Source organism: Trichosurus vulpecula, chromosome 3 (assembly GCF_011100635.1).
Source record: "Trichosurus vulpecula isolate mTriVul1 chromosome 3, mTriVul1.pri, whole genome shotgun sequence".
In the NCBI taxonomy this organism is placed as follows: domain Eukaryota; kingdom Metazoa; phylum Chordata; class Mammalia; order Diprotodontia; family Phalangeridae; genus Trichosurus; species Trichosurus vulpecula.
In genome coordinates, this window is record NC_050575.1 from 403,503,356 (window position 1) to 403,519,198 (window position 15,843).

A 15,843-nucleotide genomic window follows, 5' to 3' on the forward strand; every position below is an offset into this window, starting at 1 on the left:
CAGCTAAGATGCCAGGGCTCACCATCTCCTGCTGAGGTGGACCCCTCTGAATTGTCTCTAAGTTACCTATAACAGCTGGACCTGCCTTAAAGAAATTGGTGATCTTCAGTGGTCAGCCTGTCAACATGCTGCTACCTTGAAAGCCTTAAAAAGAACCCCTTTACTTCTCTTTGTCTTGGGTTTTGCCTCATTAATCAAGGTGAAAGCTCAAACAAACAATTTTCCTTTCAACAGAAAGAGGGAGGGCTGGTGATTCCTTAGCCTGTTTTTGGAAAGAGGCCACCAAGTATATTTGGGGAAAGACTGTCAGTACTGGAGTTAGGTCTCGCTAAGTGTCTATTCTATTATGTAATTAGCCTGGTGAGTTTGATAAGACCATTAAAACTCTGATTTGGCCAAATGATGAAAAAATAAATCCAAATAGAATCAAGAAATCTCTGAATTAGGACTTGTTGAAGGTAAGAAACCTAAAACATGACTTAACCCACAGGATTTTTTGTGGATCAAAAGAAATAATGTACAGAAAAGCATTATTTTCCTAGAGTACCAGATTAACAGAAACTATTGGAATTTTCCCTCTTCCACACAGGTGACAAATTGATATTCATTAAATCAATTTGATCTTGTCTCTCCCTTACTAAAAATCTCCACAGGCTTAACTCCAGGATAAAATAAATCCTCATCAAATGTTGAATAGCTAAAGAAATTCCAGAATATGAATTCAAAGGAATATTATTGAATAATGAGAAACATCAGGATTCCAGGAGGAAAAGCAATGATATTTATAGGAGTTTAATCACAGTGAGTAATTTTGGGTTTTTAATGAGGTCTCTTATAGTGGGAAATCTAATGAGGTCTGGAACAAGAGGCCTAACCTTGTTAAGTAGATCCCTAAGCTCTATCTCCAGCAAGATTTTTCCATTGTATAGTCAAGTACAGTTCAAATCCAAGGCAAGCCATTCAACATCACAGTAACAAGTCTATCTTGCAACCACGGACTCCAAAGAGGCCAAAGTTGCTCAGTTCTCTGAAAACCCAAAACAATTTCTAGGGAAAAGGCAGAGGTGGTGAAGTTCTATACAATCAGTCAAAACATGACCTGGAGCTGACTGAGGCTCAGATCATGAGGTTCTTATTGCAAACTTCAGAATTTAATTGAAATACTGCCGTGACAGGCGTACAAAACGAGGGCTGCTATATAGGTGTGGGCCAAGGGGAAATTAACTTCAAGCCATGCATCATAGTAAAAATGACATATGAACAATGACCACTTTTATATGACCTCTAGGTGGACCTACCTAGTAAATGAACTTTGGGAAACTTCTGATTTCTTCAAGTTGAGAAGATGTAATGTTTCTTTTTCTTTCTTTTAATAAAAATAAAACACTTTTATGGGGATTAAATTTAACTAGGCTGTGGACTTCAGACTACTGCAGCAGTTCAGGGATTTTTCTGTCTTCAGGGTTAGAAATAGTTTAGTTACTACTGCCATAGCAAAATGAAAGTCTTACCAAAAAAAAAAAAACAGCTTCTTATAGAATGTTTTGTTTAAAAAAAAATTGTTTAGTTTCCGTCTTCAGCAGAATGGCAAGGAAGTTTTGTTGACTCCCCTAGGTTCCCTTAAGACCTAAATGATTATTTAGACAAATTCGGTAGGAAAAGTCCCTGTGGATTGATTCTTGGTTAGAACTTCTGATGTGTGCACATAATGCATGGATCAGTCAAGAAAGACATTTGCTGATTTCAAGAATTATTATTTCAGTAGGAATATGGGATTACTTTGTCTCAAAGAAAACCCCTTGTTCGAGATCTTTATTTGATAAGTTGGGCTTTAAATATTACTGTACTTAGGATCCCAAATGCTGTTTTTCAACACATAATAAATGCAATATTTTTCAGTTCTTAAAAAAAAAAGAATTTAATTGAAGAAAATAGGGAAAACCATTACACCCTACAGATATAACCTAAACAGCATTGCTTATGGATAGGAGTTGGAAGTGATGCACAGATTTAGGAGACTAGACCTGGTAGATAGAGTGCCTAAAGAACCATAGAGAGAAGTTCTTAATATTATGCAGGAGGCAACAACTAAATATATTCCAAAGAAAAAGAAGACCAAGAAAGCAAAATGGCTATGTGATGAGGCTTTACAAATAGCTGAGGAAAGAAGGAAAAGGAGAAGAGAAAGGTAGAAGATATAGCCAAATGAATTCAGAATTCCGGAGAATAGCAAGGAGAGATAAGGTTTTTTTAAGTGAGCAATATAAAGAAACAGAAGAAAAGAAATGAATGGGAAAGACGAGAGATCTTTTCAAGAAAATTTGAGCTATCAAGGGAATATTTCCTGCAAAAATGGGCATGAGGTCTTCTGGAGCCAAGATGGCAAAGTGAGGCAGTAACTTTCCTGGGCTCTTCCAAATTCCCTTCCAAACATCCTTACATTAATGGCCCAGAAACAATTTTGGAGCAGTGAGGCAGATTACCAGCCTTGGAAAGTTTCAAGGGTGAGCAGGAAAGGTGTCTTACTATAGTGGGACGAGAGTGCAGTTATGTGGGAGGAGAGTGCAGTTACGTGAGCAAGCCAGTGGCAGGCTTCACGCCAGGGGGCCATGGAATATTTCAGGAGAGTCATGAGAGACCTTGGGATGTCAGAGAAAAATTCAATCTATTCAATCCATTTTTAGTAAGGTCTGTGCTGCAGGGAGAGGCCATCCTTCATTAATTAGATCCATAAGTTTTATTTCCAGGAAGATTACTTCAATGTACACATTGGAGTACATAATGTACACAAATTTATGAGCTCCAGGTGAAGGCCTTCCCACAATTACTGCTTTTATCAGGCTTCCTTCCAGTGTGAATATTATGGTATCTAGTGACCTGCCTCTTCCAGGAAAAGGGAAGTCCTCATTGAGCACATTCATAAGTCTTCTCTCTACTATGAATCTGTGATGTAAAGGAAGAGGTGATCTCTGGCTGCAGACCTTCCCAACCGAGTCCATATAGGGCTTGCTCATAAGGTGAAATTTCTGATGTCTAACAAATTCTGTAGTCCATCTGAATGTCTTTCCACATTCATCACAGGAATAGGATTTCTACCTCATGTGAATTCTGATGGTAAATAAGGAATGACTTTAGCCTGAACACTTTTCATATTGATTATGTTAGTGAGATATGTCCTCTAGAATGGATTCTCTGATGTGAGAGAAATGATTACTTCTCTCATATTAATAAGCAATTACTCAATTAGGATTAGGCATTTGCCCCCTTTCCACTTCCTCATTCAGAAATCAGCCCCTGTAGGTGATTCAGACAACCTGTGAAAGGTAGGGATAATGATGAGATGAAATCTTGGATAAGACTTAGCCAACTGGGAAAGTTTAGATCTGACCAAAAGGTAAAGACATTTTAGTCTAGGTGAATTTGGGCCCACTGTGCTTTAGTCAGACAGGTCTGAGGGGAAGTGGATTCCCCTCTAGTCTACATTGCACTAGGCAAGGGTGATCTGGATAGAGATAAGTCTTTCTGTCTAAGACAGAGTCAATAGTCATATCCCCCAGCCACTGCTCATTATAATGCTCATTTTCACTAAGTTTTAACCAATCAGAATTGTTTCATGCCTATTGGTTACACCTACTTATTTAAGGGCATATAACGGTTGAGAGGCCTCCATAATTCATCTCTGGTTTACAGGAGATAGCTAAACAACCATTCTTTTGTTAATTATTCACTAGCAATAACTAAATCCAGAAATTATGTCTCTTGGACTTGGCTTGCATCAGATTTGTGTAGTAAGGCTAGAGTCTACAGAAAAGGTTTTATCACATTAGGTTTCTTTCCACAGTGCATTCTCTTATGTCGAGTAAGTTTGGACCTCTCTCTGAAAGCCTTTCCACATTGATTACATTCATAAGGTTTCTCCCCAGTGTGGATTGTTTGATGTGCAGTAAGACTAGAGTTTTTTGTGAAAGCCTTTCCACATTGATCACATTCATAAGGTTTCTCCCCAGTGTGGATTCTCTGATGTGCAGTAAGACTAGATTTTTTTGTGAAAGCCTTTCCACATTGATTACATTCATAAGGTTTCTCCCCAGTGTGGATTCTCTGATGTGCAGTAAGATTAGAGTTTTTTGTGAAAGCCTTTCCACATTGATCACATTCATAAGGTTTCTCCCCACTGTGGATTTTCTGATGTAGGGCAAGTTTGGAGTTCTTTCTGAAAGCATTTTCACATGGATCATATTCATAAAGTTTCTTTCTAGTGTGGATTCTCTGATGTGCCGCAAGTTTGGCGTTGATTCTGAAAGACCTTCCACATTGATTGCATTCGTAACGTTTCTCTCCAGTGTGGATTGTCTGATGTACAGCCAGATTGGAGCTCTGTGTGAAAGCCTTTCCACACTGATTACATTCATAAGGTTTCTCTCCATTGTGGATTCTCTGATGTACAGCAAGAGCAGACCTTAAATTGAAAGCCTTTCCACATTGATTACATTCATAAGGTTTCTCTCCAGCGTGGATTCTCTGATGTGCAGCAAGATTGGACCTCTGTGTGAAAGCCTTTCCACATTGATTACATTCATAAGATTTCTCTCCAGCATGGATTCTCTGATGTACAGTAAGACTATACCTTAAATTGAAAGCCTTTCCACATTGATCACATTCATAAGGTTTCTCACCAGTGTGGATTCTCTGATGTGCAGCAAGACTAAACCTAAAAGTGAAAGCCTTTCCACATTGATTACATTGATAAGGTTTCTCTCCCAGGTGGATTCTCTGATGTACAGCAAGATTGGAGCTCTGTGCAAAAGCCTTTCCACATTGATCACATTCAAAAGGTTTCTCACCAGCGTGGATTCTCTGATGCACAGCAAGATTGGAGCTCTGTGTGAAAACCTTTCCACATTGGTTACATTCAAAAGGTTTCTCCCCAGTGTGGATTCTCTGATGTACAGTAAGATGGCTTTTAAATCTGAATGCTTTTCCGCAGTGATTGCATACATAAGGTTTCTCAACATTGTGGATTCTCTGACACTGAGTAAGGTTGGAGTTCTGTGTAAATACGTTTGTGTATTTATCACATTCATAAGGTTTCTCCCCAACGTGGGTGCTCTGATGTACATCAAGACTAGAGCTGCAACTCCAAGGCTTTCCATTCTGATTACATTCATAAGGTTTCTTGTCACTGTGAATATTGTGATGCATAAGGAAGGATGAGCGTTCACTAAAACGTTCACCACATTCATGACACTCATGTGGTTTCTCTCCAGTTTGAGTTTTTTGATGGCAAATCAGGGATGACTGCTGACTCATGTCTTTTCCACAATGATGACAATCATAAGGTTTCTTTCCTGTGTGGATTCCGTGAAATACAGCACAGATTTTTTTCCCAGGGAAGTCACAGGGACGATCACACATGAAGCTTTCTTTCTGAGTTTCTTTCACAGAAATCCTTAGCTTTTCAGTAGTCTCTTTCATTTCAGGTCCAATCTCTCCTTCTATAAGAAACAAACAGTAAAAAATATATACAGAGACACATGTACACACATATGTAATTAAAATCCTTTCCTGCCATTGCAAGAAAGCAAATTAACTGATCTATATTCTACTTCCCCAGATGAAAAGTCTTCAAAGTGAAATGGACAGAATTAATCATTTTTAAGTGCCATTAGCTCCCATCTGCAAGATAATTTGACTTACAAAGAGCTTCACACACAATCACATGGGATCCTCAGAAACACCTGTGACACTGGCAGACCCAGCATTCTTATTGCATCATCAAGTCAGGCCATGCAGCTAAAACTAGACCCCAAACCATCTAAATAGGGATGTTCTGTTCATGGAACTACATGGTCTTTCTCGATTGCACTTACTTTTGTTCTGTTTTTTTTTAAGAAAAAAAATTTATTCGTGCATTTTTTACTTTTCTCTCCCTCTCTTTGGGTCTTCCTATTCCCTGAGACAAATATATTGAAATTAGAGCAATTCATAACCCTACAATGGAGCTTTAAGTTCAAGGGAAAAGAAGAATCAATCAATGTGGCAAACTTCACTGTTGCCTTATTTTAAGAAATTCCCATGGCAACCTACAACTTTGAACAACCACCACAGTGATCAGTCAGGTGCCATGAATTGGGAGAGAGCCTCTGCCACCAAGCAGATTAAGACTCATTGAAGGCTCAGATGATAGTGAGCTTTTATTACCAATAAAATATTTTTAAATTAAAATATGTACTTTTTAAAAAACAAAATAGTATTGTACATGTAATAGACAACAGTGTATTGCAAACATAACTTTTATATGAAATGAAAAACCAAAAATCCGGGTGACTCACTTGATTGCAACATTCACTTTACTGCAGAACTCTGGACCTCAACCTACAATATGTCTGAGTTGTACCTGAAATTTTCCTCATTCTTGTTTTCATTTTGACTCTTCCCTAATTCTATTCTCCTTCTTAAAGTATCACTAGCTTCACTCTTTAAGTTCCCTTATATCCCATTGTATCCCAATGAAGTAGATGTCTTTCCACTCCCAAACATTCTCCTTTCACTGGATTAGCTAAGACCAAGGTTCTTGATCTGTTGCTTCTTCTCAACCATCCCCATGTTTGTATGCCAGATTGGGAGCTCCTTGACAGCAGGGACTGGCTTTTCCCTTCCTAAAGCTTGGTGAGGGGCCTAGAAAGCTGGAGGTGTTTAATCCATACTTACTGACTGATTGACTGGGCCCAAGGCTGACACCAGGCCCCAGCTTGTACCTCTGGTCTGTCTTATTTGGCAAATGCAGCTTCTGGCCTCAGCCCTGTTTCTGTCTATTTCATTCACCTTATGTTCTATTTGAGTGATCTTGGTCTGGTTCTGACACTGATGGGACCTAACCAGACGCATAGTGAAGATCCCAGAGACTATTCTTAGGCTCCTGAAGCATCCCATAGTATGAAACACCTGGAAATTTCTACTTCCCACTTCCCCAAACTCAGAGTGCCTGTCAACTCAATGAATCTGGCCAATGATTCTCCAAGAATGGGCCAAAGATTGAGCCTCAGAGATCAAGGGAGGGACACAAGTTGAAGATTTATATAAAGGGTAGCCTTGGATTAATTCTAAGTAAGGCAACAGCCTTTGCTAGTCCTTAGATGCTGCTGAATGGAAAGAGAGAAAAGCATAAAACCAGGCTGCCTGGGTCCACTACAAATTGAAGCTCTGTAATTTCAGGGTGGACCTCACTGTGGCAAGGGTATCCTTTGACATCTCCCTAACTGACTCCCTTGGGTAGCTAGGCAGTGGAGTGGAGACAGTACTGGTTAGGAAGACTCAAGTTTAAATCCAGTCTCAGACACTTACTAGCTTTGAGACCCTGGCCAAGTGATTTAGGCCTCTTGGCCTTGGTTTCCTCATCTGTAAAATGAGCCTGAAAAGGAAATGGCAAATCACTCCAGTGTCTTTGCCAAGAAAACCCAAATGGGATCCTGAAGAGTCAGAAATGACTGAAATGACTGAAAACCACCTAAATGGCTCCCTGTCTCATTCACCACAACAACTTTGCCAATTCTTTTCATTCTTTCGCAACTGTCCCTTACTACTTGCTCCCACTGTCCACCCCCCACTCACCTTCTCAGCAGAGAAATGTGCCTTGTATGTTTTTGTTGAAAAAACTGGATACTCGTCAAGAGCTATCTTATCCTCATTTCCCATATAGTAAGTACTTTTTTATTCCTTTTTGATACCACTAGCAGAGGAAATGGTTCTCTTTCTCCTAGCTAAAGCAAAGTCCTTTCCATGTGTAAATCATCCCATTCCAGGACATCATCTTCCTCAGGAAGCTGCCTCTCCAGCATTCCCTTTTTTGCTACTGTGTAGTCTCTCCCACACTAATGACTCCTTCCCTACTGCCACAAATAAAACCATTTCTTTCTAATTCTCACAACACAGTCACTTAATCCATTCAACCCAAAAGTACCTTTCTTCCACTTCTTGGCTAAACAGCTGGAGATGCCCAGTTACAACTGGTGTCTCCACCTCCTTTCCTCTGGTTTCTCTAAAATTCTCTGCCATCTAGCTCCCAATTTCTTGTTCAACTGAAATTCCTCTCTCCAAAATTACCAAAAATCTCAAAGTTGCTAATTCACGTGCCATTTCTTAACCCTCTTCCTTTTTGCCTTCTCTCAGCCTTTAAGACTCAATCACCCTTCTCTCTTTCTCTCTCTCTCTCTCACCCCCTCATCTCTCTCTCTCTCTGTTTTAGTGACACTCCTCTCATTGTTCCACAAACCAAACTCATTTTCTTTTCCTCAACTTTGCCATCTTCCCACTTTCCTAAAAGTCTCCAAGGTATCCTCCTAATCCTGCAAGCACACATACACTCTTGACCCCCATATTCAATCTTTGATTCTACCTAGGTAACAACTCTCCTGTTTACTCCCTTCTCTCCCAACACTGCTACTGCCTTGGTTCAGGGGCCTCACACCTGAGGTATTACAAGAACCTGCTAATTGCTCAAGCTGCAGCAAGTCTCCCCCGATGCCAGTCATTCCTCCACCCATTTATCAAAGATCATCTTCCCAAAGTTCTTGCTGACCACATCACCGTGTCCTCAACAACCTCCAGTGGCTCCCTCTCCTACTCAGCTAACTTTCTTTCAACTCATATCCCCACCAAACATGCTATGATCCAGTAGTATGGGCCTCCCTTCTGTTCTGTGAACAGGACACTCCACCTCCTGAGCCTGTGGGTTTTCCATGTCACCTCCATACCCAGAATGCTCACCCTGGCTTCCCTGAAGGCCCAGCTAGAGACCACCTTCCAGTCCTCCTTCACTTTAGTGCCTTCACTCTCCCAATGAGCTCCAAATTGTCTTGCCCATAACAGGTTTCTACATTGTTGTTGGCATGTCATCTGCCCCAACAGTCTGAACTCCAGGAGAGCAAGGAAAGATCATTGTATTTCTTTATATCTCTGGTGCTTAGTAGAGGATCCGACACACGGCAGGAACTTGATAAATGTTCACTAACTTGAAGAAAGTCTAACAAAGAGCCCATATTGGAAAGTCTAAACCACTTTTGCACTTTCAGAGAAGTTCCATACCCCCAATTTCCAAACAATGACTTTTTTTAGGATCATAGATTTATGACTGGGAGAAAGCTTAATTGCCATGGTGTCCAACTTCCTCATTTTATGAAAGGGGAAATTGAGACTCAGTGGGGTTTAGTAACTTGTCCACAGACCCACTGTTAAAAATATCTGAAAAAAAATTTTACGTCAGGTGTTCTGGGCCCAAATACAGCACTTGCTTTGCTACAACAGTAAGAAGCCTCTTGTAATCACAGCTCTTATATACCTGTTTTCACCTTACTCACCTGGGAAGCAGCTCCTCAAGCCTTCTTGTTCCAGCATCCATGGTGCTTCCCTTTTCTCAGAATAAATCACATATTCTCTGGGAACTGGAAGCCCTGAGCATGGGGAAGCAGGGATAAGCATGGAGAAACTGTTGGAATTTAGTTCTCTTTAAGGGAAACAGTGTATATATAAAGCTACTCCATTTTGAGAATCACTCCATCACATTAACACATACATATCTGGCTTGTTCTCCCATTAATGGTTGTAATTCAAGTAACCAAAATAGGATGTGCCAGATCAGTCTTGAGCTTCAGCAAATTCGACCTTGATGAATCAGCTTTGGCTGTCTCCTACCGAATTCCTCACTGCCTGAAACCTATAAAAACCTTGCTACTGTTCATTCAGGGAGTCACTGCCTCTTGAGGAACTCAATGAAACTTAGTCAAATTCTGACTCTTGGCCAGTCTATTATTCCTGCCATTGAAGGGGTGTGCAAGCAAGAAGCACAGCATGGTTCCCAGAAGTCCTTAAGCATGGTTTCTATTGCATTTATTTTGGGGAACTTTGGGGAGATGTGGGGGAGAAGGTCATGGAGCCAATGTGGAATGAGAAAATTTGATCTTGGTGCTCCTTCTTCATAGGAGGATGCACTCATTGCAGAGTTTCCATTATCCAGAAATTAGAGGCAGGTGGTAGTGCAGTGGAAAGAACCCTGGACCTGGAGTCAGGAATGCCAGGGTCTAAATCTAGCCTCAGACAGTTTACTAGCTGTGTGCCTTTTGAAAAGTCACTTAACCTCTGCTTACTTCAGTTTTCTCAAATGTCAAAAGGGGATAATAATATCACCTAATAACATAATATTGTAAAGAAAGCACTTAGCACAACAGCTGGTGAACAGCAGGTGAAGAGAAAGCCTTATTCCCTTCCTTTCCCACCATCTGTGCTGGAATGTAGAGGCAAAGGAAAGGGAGATTAAGGACAAATGTGTCACACTCGGTACAACAAGGAGTTGTGAGCTACACATTTGATGCTTCCCAAAAAGAAGGATATCCTAAATACTTGGCACTTCCCAAAGAGGAAATGGTTGCAAAGAAAAGCTGGTCAAGCAGTTTTTAGAGATTTGGCAGACAAAATTCATGTCCAGGGAGAGCTTGGACTAAATAACCCAGCTGATTAGTTCCACATCTGAGATGCTTCAACACTGATCTGATCTTTGAACTCAAGCTACCTAGAATTGGCAAGAGACTCAGGAGCTTCAGGAGCAACAAGGAAACCTTCATGTTATCTTCACACAATGTATTGACCTTTTATAGGAAAACCAAGCAGCAGGAGTACTCTGTCTCTTGGACACAGGTGACCAGCACTTTTTCCCTTTCTAGTAACTGATAAATGCTCCAAAGCCAGCACAATGAGGGATGAAGATATTCCCTTTGATAGCAGACTCTGAGTGGTCAGGGGAAATGTCCTTACCCAAGGAGAGCAGGTTCCTGGCATTCTCCAGCATGACCTCCTTGTACAACTCCTTCTGAGGATGGTCTAAGAGGTCCCATTGCTCTGGGGTGAAGTCTACAGCCACATCCTGGAATGTCACCAACACCTAAACCAGCAAAGGTCATAAGATTTAGTCCTGAAAAAGACTCCAGAATTCATGCAGGCTAACCCTTATGACGTGAGAGGAGGAAAGTGAAGCACAGAAAGGGGATTTACCTAAAAGTCATATCCTGGTAGAGTATCAGGATCAACACTTAAAACCATAGTCATTAAGAGCTCAATGAAATATTGGGAAAAGTATTTGATATGAGGAGGAATAAAATGGAGGAATGTCTTACTATGGAATGTGTCTCTCTATGGCATCTGGGACAAAGTGTGTGTTTTATCTGTGTGGGAGAAGGATCTCTGGAGGAGAAGGAGGGAAGATGAGGTGAAATTTCTTCCTTATCAGAACTGATAAAAGCAATACGGTATAAATAAAATTCTGTGAATTTTGTGAGAAGCTGGCAAGTACAGTGTGTTCTGAGAGGAGGGGAGGGGCATAATGTTTGATTATAGAAAAGAGAGGAAAGAAAAAGAAAAGATCTAGTTAATTTCCCCAGAGCCTGAAACAAAGTCTCATCTAGATTAAGACATGAAAATGATTCATAAGACATATTAATTATAATCTGGAATGAACTGAGGGAGATGAGACTTTCTGGCCAAGTGGAGAGTTATACTTCCTCAATGTTATATGTCATGGCCGAAACATCTTACGTGTTCAGTTTATGATTGCTTTCTTTTGTCAATAACATATATTTCCTTATCATAATATTTAGTTACATAGTTGGTCATCTTTGTTGTTTTTTGTGCTCAAAGTGGACCAAAATGACATCACTATGTCAGGGTTAAAGTGCAATGTGTCTGACCACAGATGATCAGACTAATAGAGGCCAGAAGGCTCTACCACAGGTTGGGAACATATACTCCATGGGAACATTTGGGGCGGAGATGGCTCTGAATTTGCACATCTCACCATTCTTTTGAGCTACTGTACTTCTGCTTTGCTAGCAAGAACAGTATGTTCTTTGATGTGGGCAAGGTATGCTGGGTGGTCCTCTGCCAGTGTCTCCCAAGCCTCACAATTAATTACAAAATTCCTCAGAGACCTTGGGAATGTCCTTGTTAACACTTCTTCTGACCACCTTGTGAGTGCCTTCTTGGCATGTGCTTTCCATGAAATAGTCTTTTAGGCAAACAGACTTTTGGCATTTGAACAACATGGCCAGTCCATCAGAGTTGTGCTCTCTGCAGTAGAATGTAAATGCTTGGCAATCTAGCTTGAGGAAGGACCTCAGTACCCAGTTGCTTATCTTACCAGGTGACCTTCAGAATCTTCCTAAGATGATTCAGTTCCCTGGCATGCAGCTGTTATACTGCTCAGCTTTCACAGGCATACAACAATGAGGTCAGCACAATAACTCTCTAGACCTTCAGTTTGGTATGCAGCCAAAACCTCTTCTCTCCCACACTTTCCTTAGGAGCCTGTCAAACACTGAGCTATCTCTGACAAAGCAGGGGTCAACTGTTAAAATTAGTTATCTGAAATAGAAAATAATCTGAGGCACAAAATTTGCTAGTTAACAATGATTTGATTGTAACAATTGACAGGTTATCTTTAAGTAAGGTCAACTCATTTCTCAGTAATTTGTGACAAAGGTATGATTTAAACACCTTATTTTTATAATAGAAGGGGAAGAAAAAATTATAGTAATCTGAGGGAACATACTTTGAACATAATTCAATTGGACAAGGCAGGTCACCTGACTACTTCCTCCTCCTGGGTTTTCTTGACCCAGATTCATCTTCTATCAACCTGTCTGTCAAAGTGAGAATACCCCAGAACTTCTTGCTGAATTTTTCAACTAAAAGTATTTCTTTAAAGGAGCCTATAGTCTGAAGAAAGACTGGAAAAGAGGAAGTTCTGGTTTGTACTTAGCACTCACATCCCAACCTCTAGCTCGGAGAAAGGGAACCCAACCCAAGATTTCACTACTCAATATACAGTTAACCTCTGACTGAAGAAAAAATAAAAAGGAGCTTATCCACTAAGACTGGAAAGAGGAGCTTAGGCTTTTGTCAACCTCTTTACTCCAGCAGCCAGAAAGGGGAATTTAGCTTTAGAAAAAAGTCTTATAACCCCATGATTCTTTTAGTCCTACAAAGATATTTTGTCTTACTGTAAATTATCTGCTACTAAATGATAAAATCTTATCAACCTGTGCATTCATTAAATCTATAGGTAACCTCGTCTTAGGAGAATATCTATGTTAGTTTGGCTTAGCTGTTAGGGTTAGCTTTTCCCAAATAAGGAAACTTAATCCTACAATGAAAACAAAAATGAATCAAAGTAATTAAATACTAACTGATTTAAAGGTGATTTCTTTTCACAACCTCATCACCTCTGTGTACATGCTGGAAAGTGGGCTGTCCAAGTAAATGAACTTATTCAGAGGATTCAGAGTTTCTCCATTTGCTGTAACCAGTGCATGGAGCCATGCTGAATGGAAGAGAAGCTCTATTTACTTTTCTTTTTTTTTTTTGACATATTTTGAAAATACATTTTATTTTCAACCCAATTACATGTTAATTTTTTAAATGTTTATTATGTTTTAAAGTTTTGAGTCCCAAATTCTATCTCTCTTTTCTTCCATTCTCCCACCCCCAACTTAGATAGTAAGCAATAAGATATAGGTTATAAATGCGCAACCATGTAAAACATTTCTGTATTAGTTACTTTGTACAGAAAGACTTGAAAAAAAGAATGTAAGAAAGATGGAGAAAAATAGCATACTCCAGTCTGTATACAAACAGTATCAGTTCTTTCTCTGGACGCAGATAGTATGCTTTGTCATTAGTCCTTTGGGATTTTCTGAGATCATTGTGTTCCTGAGAATAGCTAAGTCATTCACAATCCTTCACTGAACAATATTGCTGTTGCTGTATATAATGTTCTCCTAGTTCTGTTCACTTCATTTTGCATCAGTTCAACTAAGTCTTTCCAGATTTTTCTGAAATCATCCTCCTTATTTCCAATAGCATAACAATATTCCATTACAATCATATACCACAGATTGTTTAGCCTTCTCAAATTTAATTTCCCTCTCATAGCCACCCTAAAAAGAGCTGCTATAAATATTTTTTGTACAAAAAGGGCCTTTCCTCTTTATTTTGATCTCTTTGGGCTATAAACCTAGCAGTGGTATTGTTGGATCAAAGGGTATGCACAGTAGTTCCAATCGCTCTCCAAAATTATTGGATCAGTTCCTAACTCCACCAACAGTGCATTAGTGTCCCAGTTTTTCCACATCCCCTCCAACCTCCATCATTTTCCTTTTTTAACATATCAGCCAATCTGATAGGTATGAGTTGGTGCCTCAGAATTGTTTTAATTTGCATTTCTCTAACCAATTGGGATTTAGAGCATTTTTTCATATGATTCAATTGGTGAATGACACGTATTTCAATAAATTAGACTCAGTTCTCTATATATTGAAGAAATGAAACTGTTATCAGAGATACTTCTTGGAAAAAAAATTTCCCCAGTTCTCTGCTTTCCTTATACTTTTGGTTGAATTAATTTTGTTTGTGTTAAAACTTTTTAATTTTATATGATCCAAAGTATGGATTTACATTTTATATTATTCTCTATCTCTTGTTTCTTCATAAATTCTTCCCTTATCCATAGATAAGACAGATAAACAATTCCATGCTCTCCTAATTTTCTTACGGTACTATCCTTTATGTTTAAATCATGTACCCATTCGGCCCTTATTTTGGTATACAATGTGAGATGTGGGTGTATATCTAGTTTCTACTCTGGTGTTTTCCAGTTTTACCAGCAGTTTTTGTGAAATAATGAGTTCCAAAAGCTAGGACCTTTGTGTTTATCATATACCAGATTACTAGTGTCATTTACTATACGGTACTTTATACCTAATCTATTCCACCGATCCATTACTTTATGTCTTAGCCAGTACCACATTGTTTTGATAATTATGGCTTTATAACACAGCTTGAGATCTAGTATGATTAGACTGCCTTCCTTCATTGTTTTTTTTTTTAATCTATTCCCTTGATATCCTTGACCATTCAAAAAAACCTTTTTCTTGGTGTTGTTGGGCCAAAATTAGCAGAAGCATCAGAGAACTGATCCATATACTGTTATTTAGTTACATAGAAACAAGAGTTATTGTGGAGGGCTCCTTCATACATTAAAAAGGCAAAATTTCTTTTAGCTCTAGGAGCAACCTGCTTCGTGTCGAAATGGGCAAGTTCATGAAATCTGGGAAGGTGGTGCTGGTCCTGGCTGGATGGTACTCCGGTCACAGAGCCATTATCATTGAGAACATTGATGATGGGACCTCCTACAGGCCCTACAGCCATGCCTTGGTGGCAGGTATCAACCGTTACCCTCGAAAAGTGACTGCAGCAATGGGCAAAAAGAAGATTGCCAAGAGATCAAAAATCAAATCCTTTGTGAAAGTTTATAACTACAATCACCTCATGCCCACCAGATACTCTGTTGATTTCCCACTGGACAAAACAGCTGTCAACAAGGATGTGTTCCACAACCTTGCACTAAAACATAAGGCAAGGAGGGAGGCCAAGGTCAAGTTTGAGGAAAGGTACAAGACAGGCAAAAACAAGTGGTTCTTCCAGAAGCTATGGTTTTAGAAGTACTGTGTTGGTCCTTAGTATGCCTTCCCCAGCCCCACCTCAATTTGGAAGTGATTTCTTCCATCAAAATGCTACCTTTCACCTAAAACAATTTCAAAAGACTCATGATGGAAAATGCCATCCATATCCAGAAAAAGAAAGATAGAGTCTGAATGTGGATCAAAGCAGACTATTTTCTTTTTTTGTTTTGTTTTCTTTTGTTTTTCTTTCTCATGGTTACTACCATTCATTCTAATTCTTCTATATGTCATGACTAATGTGAAAATATGTTTAATAGGAATATATATGTGGAGCCTA

The 15,843-nt window shown here is 39.5% G+C and overlaps 2 protein-coding genes across 2 annotated transcripts in view; one reads left to right on the forward strand and one right to left on the reverse strand.

Annotated features, from left to right (window-relative positions):
• The window catches only part of LOC118842731 (zinc finger protein 420-like), a 57,688-nt gene extending 46,121 nt beyond the window's left edge, over window positions 1–11,567 (reverse strand). Inside the window, exons 1-6 of the mRNA XM_036750105.1 lie at window positions 11,547–11,567; window positions 10,807–10,933; window positions 4,999–5,348; window positions 4,783–4,881; window positions 4,359–4,584; window positions 3,823–4,190 (exon numbers count right to left, since the gene is read on the reverse strand). Coding sequence (XP_036606000.1) covers window positions 3,823–4,190; window positions 4,359–4,584; window positions 4,783–4,881; window positions 4,999–5,348; window positions 10,807–10,933; window positions 11,547–11,567 — 1,191 coding nt within the window. The remainder of the gene's footprint in view (window positions 1–3,822; window positions 4,191–4,358; window positions 4,585–4,782; window positions 4,882–4,998; window positions 5,349–10,806; window positions 10,934–11,546) is intronic.
• Window positions 11,568–15,132: 3,565 nt separating this feature from the next.
• Window positions 15,133–15,543, forward strand: LOC118841640 (60S ribosomal protein L27-like). Its single transcript, XM_036749215.1, has one exon. It carries the CDS (start codon window positions 15,133–15,135, stop codon window positions 15,541–15,543), a length of 411 nt encoding a protein of 136 aa, XP_036605110.1.
• Window positions 15,544–15,843: the final 300 nt, after the last annotated feature.

Excerpts from the sequence above, each read along its gene's own strand:
- LOC118841640 (XM_036749215.1), top strand. The coding sequence starts at position 15,133 with ATGGGCAAGTTCATGAAATCTGGGAAGGTGGTGCTGGTCCTGGCTGGA.